The 17,171-nt window shown below is 41.4% G+C and overlaps 1 protein-coding gene across 3 annotated transcripts; it reads left to right on the top strand.

Moving 5' to 3' along the window:
* Nucleotides 1-10: 10 nt before the first annotated feature.
* On the top strand, nt 11-11,127 carry LOC121890873 (DENN domain-containing protein 2A-like). Of its 3 annotated transcripts, none has more exons than XM_042403483.1 (20): nt 11-98; nt 2,489-2,560; nt 3,034-4,146; nt 4,248-4,339; nt 4,617-4,711; nt 4,795-5,007; nt 5,332-5,425; nt 5,527-5,577; nt 5,659-5,852; nt 6,177-6,286; nt 6,645-6,714; nt 7,091-7,168; nt 7,280-7,420; nt 8,540-8,688; nt 9,416-9,593; nt 9,719-9,760; nt 9,896-10,004; nt 10,118-10,387; nt 10,473-10,559; nt 10,652-11,127. In XM_042403483.1, the coding sequence occupies exons 2-20, from the start codon at nt 2,502-2,504 to the stop codon at nt 10,681-10,683; spliced, it is 3,177 nt and encodes a 1,058-aa protein (XP_042259417.1). In that variant the 5' UTR covers nt 11-98; nt 2,489-2,501; the 3' UTR covers nt 10,684-11,127. The 3 variants fall into 3 exon arrangements, with proteins under 3 accessions (XP_042259417.1, XP_042259416.1, XP_042259415.1); XM_042403482.1 differs by lacking the exon at nt 11-98 and adding an exon at nt 1,143-1,332; XM_042403481.1 differs by lacking the exon at nt 11-98 and having other exon boundaries at nt 2,328-2,560.
* The last annotated feature ends 6,044 nt before the right edge of the window (nt 11,128-17,171 follow it).

Here is a 17,171-nt window from a genome sequence, read left to right as displayed (position 1 = left end):
GCATACATTAAAAAGTGCACCCGCCAAAAAATACTTTCATTAAACACTGACACGGCAACAGGGATTGAGCATTGAACTTGGCCAGCACTTCAATTCTGGTAAGCCCTTAACAATGATTAAATTAGTTTGTTTAGTATAAATGTGTTTAAACTGTATGTACACATTGTAAATGATGTGGTAAACTATTCCAAATTCCCATTGTGATTAAAGGTACTGCTATTACAAGGTATCATATAACATCAGCTTAGTTTCCGATATGTTGTAGATTTTATATACAATGATTCACAGGTTTATTTGTCACATTCAGAAGTAATATGTGTAGTGAAATGGGATGAGGCATGCTCCAAAGCTAAAGACTAAAAACATAAGGTCTAGAAAATGGAAATGTAAAGGATAAAGATTCAAGATAAAAAAAGATTTATGTAAAGAAGTACACTGTACATATGTTAAAAAAGTGCCATGGACCCTCTATGAGCTGTGTCCTTAATAAAGTCTGAATATAACTGAAACAAAAATTATGACAGGTTAAATAAAATACTTTCTGTTTCATTTTTCAAACAGTGAATGTGAAATTTAATGGTATTATTTTGTCAACTCTTGGTGACTTTATCTGCATCATGTCACTGAAAGAAAAACTCTTTTAATTGTCACTTATTAGTTGACATGTCTGTTTTTCATCTATACTCATTAGGACTTAATTATTTTATTTCTGTAAGGAAGTGAAATACGCCATGGGGTAATGGGGGTGGGATATTTTGTTACAGCTCCATGAGCAACTGTAGTACTGAAGCAGTTGTTACGGGAATTCCAACGAGCTCCAGATTCGGAGGGAAATAATGTAATGCCATGACGTCTGTCTCATGTATCACTAATTCCCCCTGGAGCTTGTATACAAGAGTATGGCATGTAAGTAGTTTTTATTTCATTTTGGGTCAGTCATCCTTGTTCACACAACGTATCAGTGGCAAGAGAGACAGCCAGCAGATAGAGACAGATGTAAAGAGGGAGAGAGAGAGTAAGAGAGAGTGAGAGAGAGAGAGAGAGGAAGTCATGTTAAGGGTGTGTGAGGAGAGAGAGTGAATGAAAGTTGGAGATTGGAGAACAGGCAGTGAGAGGACAGTCCAGTAGATTGTGGCTGGAGCTCTTATGTCACTATTCTCACCCAATTAAACATCGGCTGGATCACTTTTTCGGCTCAAATCAAGTTGGAAAAACTACTGCAGACTCTTTAACTTGGACATAACAGCACCAATGGATACTATTATAGCAGCATCTGTGGCAATATGCTCCCATTTTACTAATGAACACATGGAAACTGTACAACAGAAGGAGGTAAGGAACAGATTTATTTATGTAGGTTTAATAATACACTGTTTTCATTCGGCTGTATTGTCCCACTCATTTAATCAGCTCGTCTCTTCCTGGACAATTACTGCAGAATCTTATTTTTTCATTATGAACTTTGGTGAAGGAACAGCTTTATAATTGTGAAATAAGAAAATTAAGATGCTAATATGGTATTCACTTAAAAATTATAGATAACACCTTGTTTGGGAAGTCACCCAGGCGTATGTATTTCCTACTCACAACCTTTTGGAAACTGCACCTCTTATGCACTTTTTTTTTATTAACTGTGCAGCTTTTGACGGCTTGCTGTCTATTATTGTATACAGTAACTGTGTATCTGGATGTTTCCCGGCTAATCAGCCAGCTTACTGCTTAAAGATCTGTATGTACTGTAGTCCCTTTGCTCATGCACACTATCATTAGGACTACACATCAACTAAACAAACAATGACAACAGCTCCAGAGCTGGGAAATGCTCCATCTTAGAGGCCACTGAACTTTGAAACATTGGCTTTAGAGATGTGAAAGTATGAGAATCATGAAGCGTTCTGGTCGCTGTGAGGGTCAAAGGCAGGCCTCCTGTGAAGGAGGAAGCATCAGAGCAAGGACCATACAACAATATACAAAAGGGAAGAGAAGGCAGAGAAGAGTGATTCAATCATAAAAGGGCTCCCAAATGACTGCTGAAATGTTGGTTTGTGTGATGAACTGCTTGAGGGAGTTGCTCTGAGTTTCTGGCTGTCATGTTTTTCTTTGAGTCTGCCCAGCTGGCCCCTGAATACTGTACATTACCAGCTGAGAGGGAACGGTCACGCAACTTAAAATGTCAGTCATACCAAGGACCTTAACCTCATATTGTGAAAAAAAAAGAGGTCCACAGATTTCACAATATTTATTGAATTGACTTTATTTTTCAGTTTACATTCAAGACACCAAGAAAACTATAAATTCATCTAATAAATGATCAGATTTCCCTAAAATGATTCCTAATTCAATAGTAAAGAGGTATTCAGTTTCACTCGATAATAACTGTCAACTGAAACCAAGCGCCTGACAGGGTGTCAGTAAAAACTAAACCGAAACTTCATTCAGCAGAAATGAAGACATTGGCTGAAGCTTTTTTCTTGTTTCTGTGTCTCAGGTGTACAGTGATCATGGCGGACGCTAAGAGAATGACAACCGGGCCGGACTGCATCTATTCCACCATCAACAGGTCTGTATCAGAACAGGTTTGTTGGTGAACATTTTTTCCCTTTAGGAAATGGACATTTTCCTCACTAATTTCTTCAGAAAAATAAAATCCACAGTTTCGGTTGCCCTTTGCTCATCGCTCATCCATTAAGGAAAAGTCAGAAAAGGTCTTTCAACTTAGGGCTTCCCATTTCCGCTGGTTTATTTATTAAAACATAACAGTTTGATGAAATGGGCGCTGGTCCAAGTATGTGTTTATTTAGCGAGGCTGATGAGAAGAAGATGCTCGGTCATAGGCTTGTCCTCTGGCATTTACTCTCAGGCTGCATTTTCCCACTGTCGCCAGAAAAAGATTGAGTGTCCCCTAACTGGTAGTCACAATGACCGTACTGGGAGTTCAGGAGGCTGCCATAGCCTTTTTTAAGTATATCATTGACATTTTATGATGTTGTATTCAATTTTATTTGTAAAAAATATATTTCCTCATGTGTTTAGGTTAAAGAAAGGCTGTCTTGGTGAGAAAAGTGGTTTCCATATTGCTTCAGTGGAAAACAAAGGGGCTGAGCGCAAACAAGAGGGGACACCAAAACTCCCCTTTACCCCATTAGACAACCTGACTAACCAGTGGGAGGAATCACCCATGATGGCTCACAGAAGGCCGACCTTTGACCCTCACAGCAATGAGAATGCTCCCTTGGTGGGCAACAAGCTCCCCAGATCCAATGGAGGCAATATCAAGGACAAGATCTCCCTGTGGGAGGGAAAGGAGCCTGCTCATTCACCTGTTACCTCAGGTTCCTCGGGCCAGTGCATAAAAAGGACAGAGTCCCTGACAAAAAGCAACAATAAAACTACTGTTGAGCAACGTGTAGAAAGTTGCAGGAAAGTAGCCCACAAGGAAAAGCAAGATCTTGAGAAAGAGAATGTGGGAAAACTTGGAGATTCAAGGCCTTGCTCACCAGTTGAAACTGGGAAACAGCAAAGAGGGACAGTCAAGACTAACAAGCCAAGTGAGAATAAAAGAGGAGAGGATTGTGGCAGAATAGCCCACAAAGAAAAGCAAGATCACGAGAAGGAGAATGTAGAAAAGCTTGGCGACTCAAGACCTTGTTCGCCCACGGCGACGGAGAAGCAGCAGGTGGGGACGTTGAGGAGAAGCAATGACAAGAAAACATCCGAACAACCCAGTCAGGAGAAGAGAGCCGTGTTCACTCTTTTTAAAAAGCTGGAGGCTTTGGGAGAGAACCATGGGAAAACCCCTCCAGAGCTCGGAAACTATTTCACCCCACCAAGCAAGGACAAACAGGTGGAGGTGAAGAAGAAAGAATCTGAATCTACTGGTCAAAGTAGCTCAGGGAAATCCTCTGCGACCAGAGAAGGGAAGCAGCTACAGGAGAATGTGTACACAGAGCCGGGGACGCCCCCCATCAACCCAGTCCCCAAACCCCAACGCACCTTCCAGCACCCTGCTACCATCCACACGGGGAAGAGTCAGAGGCAGAGGAACCTCCCGCCACTGCCCTCAATCTCCACACGAGCTTCCTCAAAACCTCCTTTAGGTGTCTACGGGAGACCGCGGGGTGAGAGAGTCCGAGACAACATCAACAGGTATAAAGAAAGAGAGAGAGAAAATGAATGAGGTATCCAACTCTCAAATAAATTAATTCATACTTTAGGTGTAATTTGTACTTTTCTGTTCACCTTGACAGGAAATCCTTTGAGTTTGAAGACATTCCAGGGTCAAATAGCCCACTCTTCTCTCGATCGCTGTCTCAGGAGCATCACTATGAAGACATCCTGGGTCAGAAACCTCTATGCTTCCTTTATTCTCTGTGCTAGTCCAAAGGAAGAAATGTACATAAAACAAATCAGGTTTAAATAGAGAGGAAGTTGTTTTTAAGGAACAGCATGACAAATGGGAAATACACTTGTTTGCTTTCTTGCCAAGAGTTACATTTTGTGTAATTAGTGTGTTACATCATTAATTAAATGTAAACCAATATAATTTTTAATGTATAAAAGTAGGAAAATTGCTAATGAACATATGTTGAACGTTGCCATTTTTGGTTACCCTGCAGACTCGTCCAAGGAGAACCCATATGAGGACATCGAGGTGGAGAGTCAGTGCTCCCAGCAGTCTTTGCCTTCCTCTCCTGGCGCTGATACTACCAAGGTTCCTGCAGTACAAACAAAATTTACAGAGACAAAACTTCTGATTTAGATAATTATGAAAAATTATGAATTTTCTGCCTACAGGTCTCGAGACCCGGCTTCTTCAGGCAGAATTCAGGTAGGAGCTTCAAGCTGCTGGACCTGCGGAGAACCAACCAGCAGATCCACCGCACCGGCAGCGGTGCTGGTGTTTCATCTCCACCCCAGCTCAGCCCTCCCACCACCCCAACTGGGCCTGAACACACACCATGGCTCACTGGGGATCCCTACAGCCGCACCTGCCGTAGGATACCGACGGTGTGTGTATGTTTGTGTTAGAGCAGTACATGTATAAGCAAAAGTGTTTTCTGATGCACCATCCCAAAACTTTGAACTGATCTTTCATCCTTCACCCCCTGATGCTTACCATACTCGTTTTTTACTGCCAAGACATCATTAGATAGATCTTTAATCACATTTAAAGATTAAGTTCTGCTTTAATTTGAATCCAGTTTGGCTGCCTGGTTCTATTATAGCTGCCAAAACATTATTAATAGGAGTTTTGTTCTTATCCCTGGTGAAAGACATTATGCTGTAGCATTTCTGTCCACTAAGTCACATTCCTGCTTTTTCTTCCAACAGGTTGTTCTGAGGATCAACAGCGTCTTTGAAGCTCGGATCGGGAAGAAACATCTAAGGCGGATCTATCATTATGCTGAGACAAGCTCAGGGAGAGGTGATGATGTTGAAATGTTGGTCTCCTAGAAGCAAAACTGTATTCTGCTGTTTTTCATAATATCTAAAATGCAAGTGTGGATTTTTGACTTCTTTTTGCAGTGACAGATGAAAACAGTGACTCTGAGAGTGAGGTGGAAGAAAGAGCAAAAGGTAATTACCACAGAGCACCTCAGGTTTTTGCTTCTTCTGACATTTTCAATTTATAACCACACTTCCTTTCCTGTCTTCCAGCTCATCGTCAGCGGTTGGTGTCAGTCCAGTCCATACTGAGCCAGCCGAGCCAGACTCAGTACAATGGTACCAACACCAGAAGTAGGTCCCTGGAACAGCGTCAGCTGTTTGAATATTTCCTGGTGGTGTCGCTGCAGAAGTCGAAGGCTGGCGGTCACTATCTGCCGGAGGTCACACAGCAGTTCCCCCCTAAGGTCAGGAGTAGAGGAGTTGCTGGAATCATTACTAGATTTTTTGTGGTGATCTTGATCTTAAATTTGTGACCAAATGCCTCAAAAACAGGAAATTTGGGACAAATTGATGAATTCTAAGAAACTAAAAAAGCAAGTTTTATTAGCAAATTTAATCTAATTCAAAACAGTAATCTGATATTTGTTCATGTGAACACATACTGACATGCAAACTTCTGCCTCTTGATTAAAGTAAAATGTATGAAATATTACAAAGTTAAAGGGGAATACATGAAAGTAGCTACTAAAGTTTGGTCCACTTGTTTCACTTGTGTTGTTGTGCTGCAGCTGGAGCGGAGCTTCAAGTTCATGAGGGAGACAGAGGATCAGCTGAGGATCATTCCTCAATTCTGTTTCCCTGATGCTAAAGACTGGGAGCCCGTGGAGAAATACCCAAGGTGAGGTCACATCACATCACAGGGGTCCACTGTGTGACATGTATTACAGGTAACTTTAACAACTGAAAATGATTTTGAGCACTCTCCCCAGAGCTATTTGTCTCCCAGAGCAACTCAATATAGCTGTGACTGAAAATTCAACCCTTATTAACACTAGAAAAGTTGCTGTATAGCCTACAGTAAACATGGCTGCAACATGACGTATGAATGCATCATGGAAGTCCATGTACTGTAAGCTGCATATAAAAAGAATAAATGTCAATATACAGTAATCATTCATGTGTATTTTCATATGTACATTCAAAATATGCTAATCACCGGTTTATTTGTGTATTTGTTGTGACTCATATCCTCCCAGTGAGATGTTCTCCTTTGTTTTGACTGGAGAGGACGGGAGCAGGAGGTTCGGATACTGCCGGCGTTTACTGGTAAATAGAAATGACTATAATAAATAAGTGCGCAGCTACTGGACAGGAAGTGGCTAAATACCACAATGACGGCTGAGTAAATAAGCGTGCCAAAATAGTCGGCGTGCCTGTGGGAAAACAGTCCATCTCAGAGTCTGGGGAGGAAGTGTGTGAGAATGGGAAAGTGTGTATATGTGTTTGTGTGTGTGTGCATTATGAGTGTATATGAATATGACCAGAAATATACTGATAAGTAATGATTTATATTTCTTCTATCTTTTCTATGAGTTTAGGAAAATTCTGCTATCTTTAGACCTATAAAACACTTTTAAAACCACCTGTTACATTATATTTCTCAAGCTACTAAAAAGTTAACCTTCGTCTTTTTTTTTCTCAGCCCAGTGGAAAAGGCAAACGTCTGCCAGAAGTCTATTGTATTGTCAGTCACCTCGGCTGCTTCAACCTGTTCTCCAAGGTAAACCACTCTCACCAGTCCTCACTGATAATTTGATTGACGTTAAAGTAATTCAGCAACTGTATTTATTTTTTTAAGTTCTTTGTGTCTGTGTATATGTGCGTACTGTAGGTGTTGGATGAGGTGGAGAGGCGGAGGGCTCTGTCTCCTGCTCTGGTGCAGCCGTTCATGAGAGCCATCATGGAGGCCCAGTTTCCAGCTCCGGGCAGAACCATCACCGTCAAAACCTTCCTCCCCGGCTCAGGCACTGAGGTGAGTGACACTGGAGCACCAAGATGAGGCAAATGTTACTGTAGGCACCAAAAATATTATGGTTGTTGAGAAGAAGAACATAAAGTAAGCTTAAAGGATGTGGCTGGCGATTTGTTATATTTTATTTCTTGTCAACAAATCTCATGTGCAGAGCCAAACCAACAATGAACTGATCTACTTACAAGTATTAGGTGTGTATCCAAAGCCTGATATATCTATTCCTCTGTGCCATAAACCTCCATTGTTGTCCAAAAACTATGTCAACGTCAATGAGTCACACTGCTGGGTGATGTGTTCCTTCACCACAAATAAACACATTGGTTCATTCACATGCGCAGTGACGTTTACCATACATGGAACTACTCTCCATAGACTGAAAATGTTATTCGTCTTTGGAGCCATTTCTAAACAAACTGACGTGACGGTAATCTTTGTGGTGAAGGAACATGTCACCCAGTGCAGCGGTGTGGCTAAATGACATGTTTTTAATACATTAACGAGGTCTATGGCGCAGAAGGAATAACATATATCAGGCTTTGGATACACACACAATACTAAAAAAAGATTGATTCATCAATGGTTTAGCTGTGCACATGAGATTTGTTGACAATAAGAAAAATATAGAAAATCACTAGCCTTAACCTTTAAAGACAGGAAATGGCCTGCTTTGACCAAAGTTCAATTCCATTAGAACTTGCTTGTTCAGACTTAATTGCCTTAATATGTTCAGCTGGAGCATGACACTATTTTTTCTTTAACCTTTTTAAATTCATATTTATACTGTATCCTTCAACTGTAATTTTCAGGCCCTCAGCTTTTTCAAGAGTATTAAGCAGAAAGTTAAAAAAAGGGAAAAAAGTTTGTTTTTTCAAATCTAATTAAGATAATTAGCACTTTAAAACAGTTTTCAGTGTGTATTACTGGTAAGTTATTGCAAACTTTCTGGTTTCCAATAAAGGTTATTATGGAACAAAGTATATTAAATGTCTATTTAAAACCAATAAACTACATGAATGTTCGTTCTTGTGCTTGGAATAACATTATTTTGCCAAAGCTTCAGGGTAATGCTGTTCTTTACCTCTGTCGATGTTTTATACCTTTTGTTCATCCCTTTCCCAGGTGATGGAGCTCTGTCGTCCCTCTGACTCCCGCCTGGAGCATGTGGACTTTGAGTGCCTGTTCTCCTGTCTGAGTCTGCGGCTGCTTCTCAGGGTGTTTGGCTCTCTGCTGCTGGAGCGAAGGGTTATCTTCACTGCTGACAAACTCAGGTAAAGCCAATTACCCCTCACACTTACAATAAACAATGAAATCTGCACCTTCTCTATGTGACAGCTCTTTTGATTGCTCTTAAAACACGAGATTGTCTTAAATATCTTTCCTCAACTGTTTATGTAATTAAGGAATCTGTAGATATTGGGTGAAAACATCAGGGATGTTTTCATTATTAAAGAAATGTGGGTGGTCCAGGTCCAAATAAATTTAAGGCAGCCCCAATTTTATTCAGGGAACATCCAGAAAGATATTTTGAGTGCAGCCTGTTGAATTGTTGTGCTGGGGCCGTGTTTGTTTGTTCTGCAAGAAAATGCCAGTGGGAGTCAGAAACAGCGGTCAGAGAGAGTAGTAGACGACTGGAATGCAAAGTCCAGTGACGTGAATGAAAGAAGTATGCAGCTTTGCTTTTCTCTCTGGGAAATGCTCTTACTTAAGGGAGTAGTCTCTGTGTTTAGCCTGTATTTTAAACCATAGCACCCTCACGTGGCGAGAACGAGGGAGCCATTCCATTAATGTGTTTTTGTCTTCTTTTTTCTCCTCTTTGCTTATCTTTCTCTCTTTTCAAACTCTGTTTTTTCTTCTCTTTTCACATGTCTCTCCCTCTTTTTTTCATTTTTGTCTCTTCCTCTGGCCTCATCTCTCAAGAAAAAAGTGAAAAATCATTGTTAAGCAGCTTCAACCTTGGTGTAATTTCATAGCTTTTGATTGCGTCTCTCCTTGCAGTACTCTGTCCCAGTGCTGCCATGCCGTAGTGGCGCTACTTTACCCGTTTGTATGGCAGCACACCTACATCCCTGTATTACCCTCAGAGATGCTCGACATTGTCTGCACCCCGACCCCGTTCATCGTTGGCCTGCTTTCCAGCTCGCTGCCCCAGCTCACTGAGCTGCCCTTGGAGGAGGTCAGTGAGAGGAGCTGCACATTAACACATAGCAATGATGGATTGTAACTGGAATTTAGTAAATTGGTTCACCAAGATCAATACCATAAAGTTGTACGTTATGAATTTTCAATGTTCTTGGACAGGTTCTGGTTGTGGATCTTGGAAGTAGTCGATTTCTTAGACAGGTAGGCCATTCATAAAAGTGTATTTATTTATTTTTTTTACAGTTGTGCATGATCTACAAGATCTGTGTGGATGTGGAGAGAATGTTTTAAGCTGTTTCCTACCCACATATGAATTTTCTGTCCTGTCACTTTTAGTTGGATGATGAGGACTCCATCTTACCCTCTAAGCTTCAATCAGCCCTAGAGAACGTTCTGGAGAGGAGAAGAGAGCTCGCTAATGAAAGAGGAGGAGATACACCCAGTGGTGAGTCATAACGAGGACTTTAATATACTATGAGAGTTTCTGGTTGTAGCTCTTTTAACTCTACATAACTTTGAGCAAAGGCAACTGACAAATTTGACTTCTCCTCTCATTAGACTCTGGCCATCTCAGCACTGTTGTGTCTGAGGCCTTCGTCCGTTTCTTCGTGGAGCTGGTTGGCCACTATCCGCTATTCATTATCAGCGAACGGGAGGATGGCTACTCTTCCTCGTCCTCCTCCCCTGTCCCCTGCTCCTTCCAGCATGAGGGTTTTCGCAAAGCAATCCCGTCTAAGACTGTGCGTCGCTTCCTGGAGGTCTTCATGGAGACCCAGATGTTTGGCTGGTTCATCCAGGAGAGAGAGCTCCACAAGCAGGCCCTGCGAGGTAAAAGAGGGGTAGTGGAAAGCAGAGGTTCGGCTACAGGGATATAATCATGAATCATGGTTCATGAATCTTTTTCTCTCCTCAGGGCTGTTTGAAGTGAGGGTGCAGGAGTATCTAGACTCCATCCATGAGAATGAACACCGGCGGGTTAACAGGTTTCTCAAAGGCTTAGGTAAGGATGTTTCTCAGTTATTCTAAGCCATAAATTCTTAATTATAATGAAGCAAGCTCTCTACTCACTGTCATCCTCTTTCTTTTCTACAGGAAGCAAAATGAAATTTCTGTCAAAGAAATAATGCCTCTAGAATTGCATAAAAGGAGACAAATAGAAGCACTGAAATAAGCAAAGACTGATTACCAAATTAACATTTGAAGCATTTTTTACTCACCAGTGAGTGAAACTGAGGGTTTTAGTTAGGACATGGGGTGGCTGCAATGAATCATAAGTTCAGAGGAAGATGCTGCTGTATTTCACATGAAGACATTTGGGACATTCCCTCTAGGTCACTGAGTGGTTTGATGAGTATGACAATGATGTGAATCATACGCTATGGCCTTCACTGTCACCAGATCTCAAAAGGTGTAATAAAGTTTTTCTGTAAATCTGTAATTTCACTTGAAAGTTCATGGTCACAGTATTTTCTGAATCCATTAGGGGGCAGTAGTATATTTTCTCTGATGGGATGATCTTGGCACTGACAATCACTGACCAAAAATGACATATAATGCATCATAACAGTGACAGCATCACAATTGTTTAACAAGTAAATAAATATTCTCTGTTTCCTGTTTTGAAGCTGTGAGTTATTGTCTTCATCTTGTCATGTTTTTTTTTTCTTCATCAAAACAAATGCCCACATTTCATACAATCATTGCTTTACATGTTTAAGTCATTATTGTAAAGTTTGCAAATCATCATCCTACAGTTTGCAGATTATGAATGACGAGATTACTTTATGGTAAACACATGATGTATCCAATAACACTTTGCACATTTTACAATATGATTTTTGTTACACACTGGAAACTCCTAAGAGGCAAATCAAAGCCAAGTGAATCGTGTTCACTCAGCATTTGTGTGCCAGTTTTACACAGTGAGTAATCCGCATACCACCCATTTGCTAACCATTCACTGCTGTGTTTGTGTGTTCTTAGTTATTTGCCCTTTTTACTACAAAGAACCTTGGTTCAAAGTTGGTGGCAGCTTTACTATTTTAGTCTCTGAGTCATGGAAACAAAGCAGATCTTTAGCCCACAAAGAGGAGAGCACATCTTTGTCAGCATGAAAAGATAACACAGGTGCAGAGCAGAGCATAGTAGTGTATTGTCTGAGGAATAGTGAGCTCAGTTTGTGTCTGCTGAGCAAGCTTGTGGGCCCCAGGGCATCCCACTGTACCGAACCTGTCACCCTGTTAGTGGCAAGTTCACACACACCTGCTGACACAGATGTTGATGCATATACAAGGAGGCACAGCATACAAAACACAAACACATTGCACATGCAGAAAACAGTGATTCCCAACCAGGGATACTGCTAGCCCAAGGGGAGCTTGGAATTGTTGGTATGTGGACAGATTGTGGAGTAGCTAAACTAATTTTTAAAAAATTATTTGATTAAAAAATTAAATATATAGCGCATATCCACATACTAAGTCAGCAGTAACACCTGAACACTAGCCCATATATTGCAATTGAGCGTGTGTGAAAACTAGTGAAGTGAACAGAGACATTTTAAAAGGTTAGCTAAAAATAATGGATGTTAATGGAAATAATAAATGTATGTAAATAATAAATAGTTAGCTAAAAGTAACTGATTATGGCTCATAATAACTGGATTATTAAAATAGCTTAAAGTAGGCTAATAGATAAATGGTTGAAATAGGTAGCTTAAAGGTGCAGTGTGTAGAATTTAGTGGCGTCCAGAACTCGGAACAGACTTTGCAGAAATTAAATACAATATTTGTAAGTATGTTTTAAATAGTGTATAATCCCATGAAAATAAGAATTGTTGTGTTTTAGTTACCTAAAGGCCCAAACGCACTGAAATTGTCTGACAGGCGGGTTTTGAAGCACACCTATTGTTTTAAAAGGCTGAACACGCACTGAAAGCATGATGAGGCGCATCAAACTGCCTTGACACCCCAACTCCAACCTTCTTTCGATTTTGGAGTGTCAAATGAGGACCCAGCGACAAAAGTAAGCAAGTAAGAGAGAGAGAGAGAGACAGCGCAGCAGTGGTCGAGCATGGAGAGTGAGCAGTACTGAGAACAAAGCCAGTCACTGAGAGAAATAAAATGTTATATTCTGATTGATGGTTATTTATTTGTGCTGTACAACGTAACTGCCATGAAATAAACACTCAACAGATGATTTACTGTAGAAACAGACGCTCTCAGTTTGTTTTTCTTCCTCTGCATTTCTCCTTTTAATTCATTCATTGCATCCAACTAATGCAGCAGTTAATACAGAGAACAAAAGGATAAATCTGTGTTGGTACTGTGGTGTTGGTATTTCAAATCTGATGCCTGCAGCGGGCCATAAGAGCATCAAATGACGCGCATCAAATGAGGTGTGTCAATTATTGCTTTTAGTGCATTTTGGCTTTTAGAATGAGCCCTTTATATCTACATAGGAAGTAGGTCCTCTTCCACAGAGCCCGCCATGTTGCACCACTATGTTTCGACAGTAGCCCAGAATGGACGAACCAAACACTGGCTCTAGAGAGGGCCTTTCGCGTGTTGTGGCACTTGGAAGGGGAGGGGGAGGGGTATTCAGTTGGTTCACCTCACTGCTAAATGCCACTAAATCTTACACACTTGTCCTTTAAAGTAATGGATACACATTTGAAACAGGAACAGTTGAACGGCTGAAACAGTTAGCTAAAAGTAATGAATAACCAGTTGAAGTAATTAGCTAAAAGTAACAGATGAACAGTTGCTAAAAAGAATTTAAAAAAAAATAGTTAATGAATAAATAGACAGCAAAAAGTAAACAAATAGCTAAAAGTAATGAATAAACAGTTGAAATAGTTAGCTAAAAGTAACAGATACACTGTTAAATTAGCTAAATGATTCAGCCACCACCGTAGTGCGCAAACTTCAAACCACCCTAAACTAAAATTGACAGTTCAATTGTATGAAAAAAATATTGGAGCAATATCCACTGTTGAATAATTGGCAATGTTAAATAACAGCCAGTTTACAATCAATTCAAATGAACGCATTTGGTGCATGACGCGTGGCATTGATGGAGGGGGTACCTGAGCTCATCTGACAGGTCTGGTGGGGTGCATCAGATGAAAAAAGTTGGGAGCCACTGCTCTAAAACACACATGTTCAGTAAAGCTGTCACAGAGTAACAAATGTGAAAAACTTACCGCAGCTTCCTATCTGGCTCCCAAGGTGGGAAAGCTGTGGTGCTGTGGGACAGGAGGCGTCTCAGGAAGATGGATGTATGTGGTGAAAGACGAGCACTGACGGCCGCTGAAATGTTTGCTCACTTACTGCAGGTTTTTGAGCCTGAGTGTATGTGTGTGTGTGTGTTTGTGTGTGTGCATGTGTGTTTGTGTGTGTGTGTGTGTGCAGATGGGTGAACACCAAACCCAAATTGTCACATACTGTTTCCTGCTAAACACCTGGCTGCAGCTCAAGACAACTGACTCGTTAGTGCGGAGGTAATTATGGTTTAGATTAATTCCAGTCAGCGGGGGTTGACCCCCAGAGGCTTCTGCACTGGTGTATTTCCACAGCAAGCCTCTGTGGAATATCTCTCACCACTGCAAACACAAATGTCATGTGTTTCCAGTCAGGGAGAGAGAGCACTCTTATCTGCCTCTTAGAAACAACAATAGCTTGTTGAAACTCCAATCTTCTCTGCAAAGTGCCTTTCACAGGTCCCTATTACCTGACTGGATTCCACCTTTAAAGCAATGCTATGCAGTGATACCGCATTATGCAGGTAATTGAAAAAACGTTACCTACAAGTGAGAACCTGCTGCAGTGCTCGGTAGTGCAATGCATGCATGCAGTTATGCCTCTTATTCTCAGCAGAAATAGAATCATACAAACATCATGGTCCATTAAAACCAACCACCAATTCAATTATAAAATCACTCCAGAGATTTACTGACCTCATTTTAAGCCTTGTGAACTGCATTTGAGACTCTCCTGACTTTGCCTCTGCTAATTACATGATTTATGGAGTAATTTATGGAGGCAGGGAGGTGCGGTAACTAAACAGCCTCTTGCCATCAATCAAAATGAAAAGTGTAATGTCATTTTCCGTCATTTTTCATACCTTTTCTCCCTCACCCCTCAATCAAAAGGGCTATTTTGGCGAGGCTCTACACTAAGTTTAATCTACTAACAAGCTTTGGGGGTCATAGAGGTTGTAACTCCCAGGTGCTGTATGCGATTTCATATGAATTATGCTAGTGTGCTTGGGTATTTTTGTCATCAAAACACAAATACTGTATCCACAGGTTCCCATAGAGGCCGTTTGTGCCTGGCGGATGTGAACTTGGGAACCCTAGGGGCCATAATTGAGTCCACTGTTCCTCTAAAGGCCATCTCACACTGATTTTAAGTTGCCTGAAGCTGCCTGTGTGAGAGCAGAAGTGTAAGAAATAACAAAGGAGAAAAAGCATGAAAGTAAATCAGAGGGGGAGACTGAGAAGAAGGGTACAGAAAAGAGCGGGAGTTTTATGTATGAGAAAAATGCTTGACGTGTACACGCTAAAATGCATGTGCGTGTACAGTACACACACACACACACACACGCACACACGCACGCACACACACACACACAAACCCGCCGAAAGGTTCCCGAACATGCACCCGTCAGCTTGTTTTTCACAGTTGCAGGTGCAGTGTCCAGCTGCAGCCCTGCCATGCATGCCAGCGGCCTGAATCATTTCCCCTGCTTAGAGTAGGAGCCATCAAAGCATATGGAGAACATAACAGCAAGCAGGAGGAGGTGGGAGAGGAGAGGAGAGGTGAATTGGACAGGGAAAGAAGTGAAGTGGTATGAAGTGTAGAGGAGAGAAGGAGAGTGAATTCCCATGTCCCTGCTGTATAAACATGTTAAAGAAAAGCCTTCTCTTTTTTTGCCAGCAAAGAGGGTGGAGGAAGTGGAAGGGTAGTGGACATGGAGAGTAAGGGTAGTTTGAGGGGAGCAAAACCATTGTGGGTTGTGAGTTTGACCCTTTTTTTGTGGCTTGTCTCTCCGCCTTTAATGGCAAACTTTGAGAGAAAAAGGGGTGCGGGTGGTGGTGGTGGTGGGTGGGGGTGGGAGTTCAGGCCACACACATAGCTTTCCAGGCCTGAGGGTGCGTCAGTCAGGCCTGTCTGCATGTGGTCTGCTGTATGTGTCCAAGTTTATCCACACCACTATTACGCCACCATTAGTCATGGCATCTGATGACAAGGGTTAAAATCCTTCTCTCTTTCTTGCTGTTTTTGTCTCTCACTCATTCAGCTCAATTGGACCTTTTAAAAGGTCATACCCCATAATTTTCAACATTTTCCTATCTCACCTTACATCCTCTCGCTTTTTGTGTCTGTGTTGAGCATGAAGGGGAGTCTGTCTGGAGCCTGTGGAGTGGACACACACGTATGCATACACACTACAAAACACACACTCTCGCACACATAGACCAGACGCAGGGGACTCTTTGTCAGAATAATTCCAGGGTGGTCTGGTCTGTAAGTGTCAGACTCATCTCTCTTCATGTGGTTAGTGTATGTGGACGTTGTGTGTGTCCTACAACTCTAATATGTCATCCTTTTCAGTCTGGTGCACAATGCACTAAACAGGCAGACAGAAAACTTTATTTTTAGTATTTAACCAGAAAATTTGCAACTCAAGAAAGAGGTTGCATCATAAAAGAGTCTACAGTCACGCATGTAGCTCCGTGTGAGGCTGTAGTTGAAAACATTGGTTCTATGAGCTAAATGCTAATGTCTGCATGCTAACATGCTCCCAATGACAATGCTAACATGCTAATGTTTAACAGGCTCCCCCTCTTAGTTTAGCGTATTGGCATGCCATTAGACAGTTTTACAATATTTCAGTCTGGGCCTAAGTGATAGATGGACCAAACAACATTATCATCCCTCCAGCCACACTGCTAGCATGGCTAAAAAGACACGCTTGTTTGGTTTTGTATGCACATGCATTACTATACATGCATGTGCACACAGGTACCTTCTTTGCACACATTTCTTTCTATGCACTCTCCTTCTTCACCTTTCACCTCCCTTCTCAGCGTCCCGCCCGCTGTAGCTTGCCAACATTAACAAAGTGACTGCCAGTCAGAGTCCACAACAATCAAAATATCTTTTCCTGCAAAGTCTGCCATCTGCAAAAAATGACATTCTGGCTGAAATTTGATACCTGCGATGGCGCTCACGCCGGCACACTTGTAGTTTTACAGTGGCCAGCATGACATAAAACAGCTTGACTGACAATTACTGCTTGCTGTAAAGTCAGAGAATATACAGTACAGTAACACGTGGTTTTCACATTAACATCAGGCCTTTGTTTGAGTTTGTGTTTTATGTGTTTTTGTGTGTGTATGCATCAATGAAATTGGGGGATTATTTTGCCACTTGTGGTAGCATCGCACTTAACATTATCCACCTATTTACGCAGTATAATCCAATTTATCTTAACCTCTGTTATGTTGACTGTGATTTCAAATGCAGTAATTGAGGGTGTTCTTAAAAACAATCTAATTTGCAGGCATGCGGAGCATACTGAGTGTGTTGAGAGAGCGGTGCTATTT

Source organism: Thunnus maccoyii, chromosome 23 (assembly GCF_910596095.1).
Source record: "Thunnus maccoyii chromosome 23, fThuMac1.1, whole genome shotgun sequence".
In the NCBI taxonomy this organism is placed as follows: Eukaryota; Metazoa; Chordata; class Actinopteri; order Scombriformes; family Scombridae; genus Thunnus; species Thunnus maccoyii.
Note: the sequence above shows the minus strand (reverse complement) of the source record. Positions and strands in the feature narration are given on the sequence as shown.

Bases quoted from the DNA above. Each gene is read 5' to 3' on its own strand.
- LOC121890873 (XM_042403481.1), top strand. From the start codon at position 2,445: ATGAAGACATTGGCTGAAGCTTTTTTCTTGTTTCTGTGTCTCAGGTGT. The intron at 9,594-9,718 runs GTCAGTGAGAGG...GTTCTTGGACAG, and splicing joins CTGAGCTGCCCTTGGAGGAG to GTTCTGGTTGTGGATCTTGG. The intron at 10,388-10,472 runs GTAAAAGAGGGG...TTCTCTCCTCAG, and splicing joins CCACAAGCAGGCCCTGCGAG to GGCTGTTTGAAGTGAGGGTG.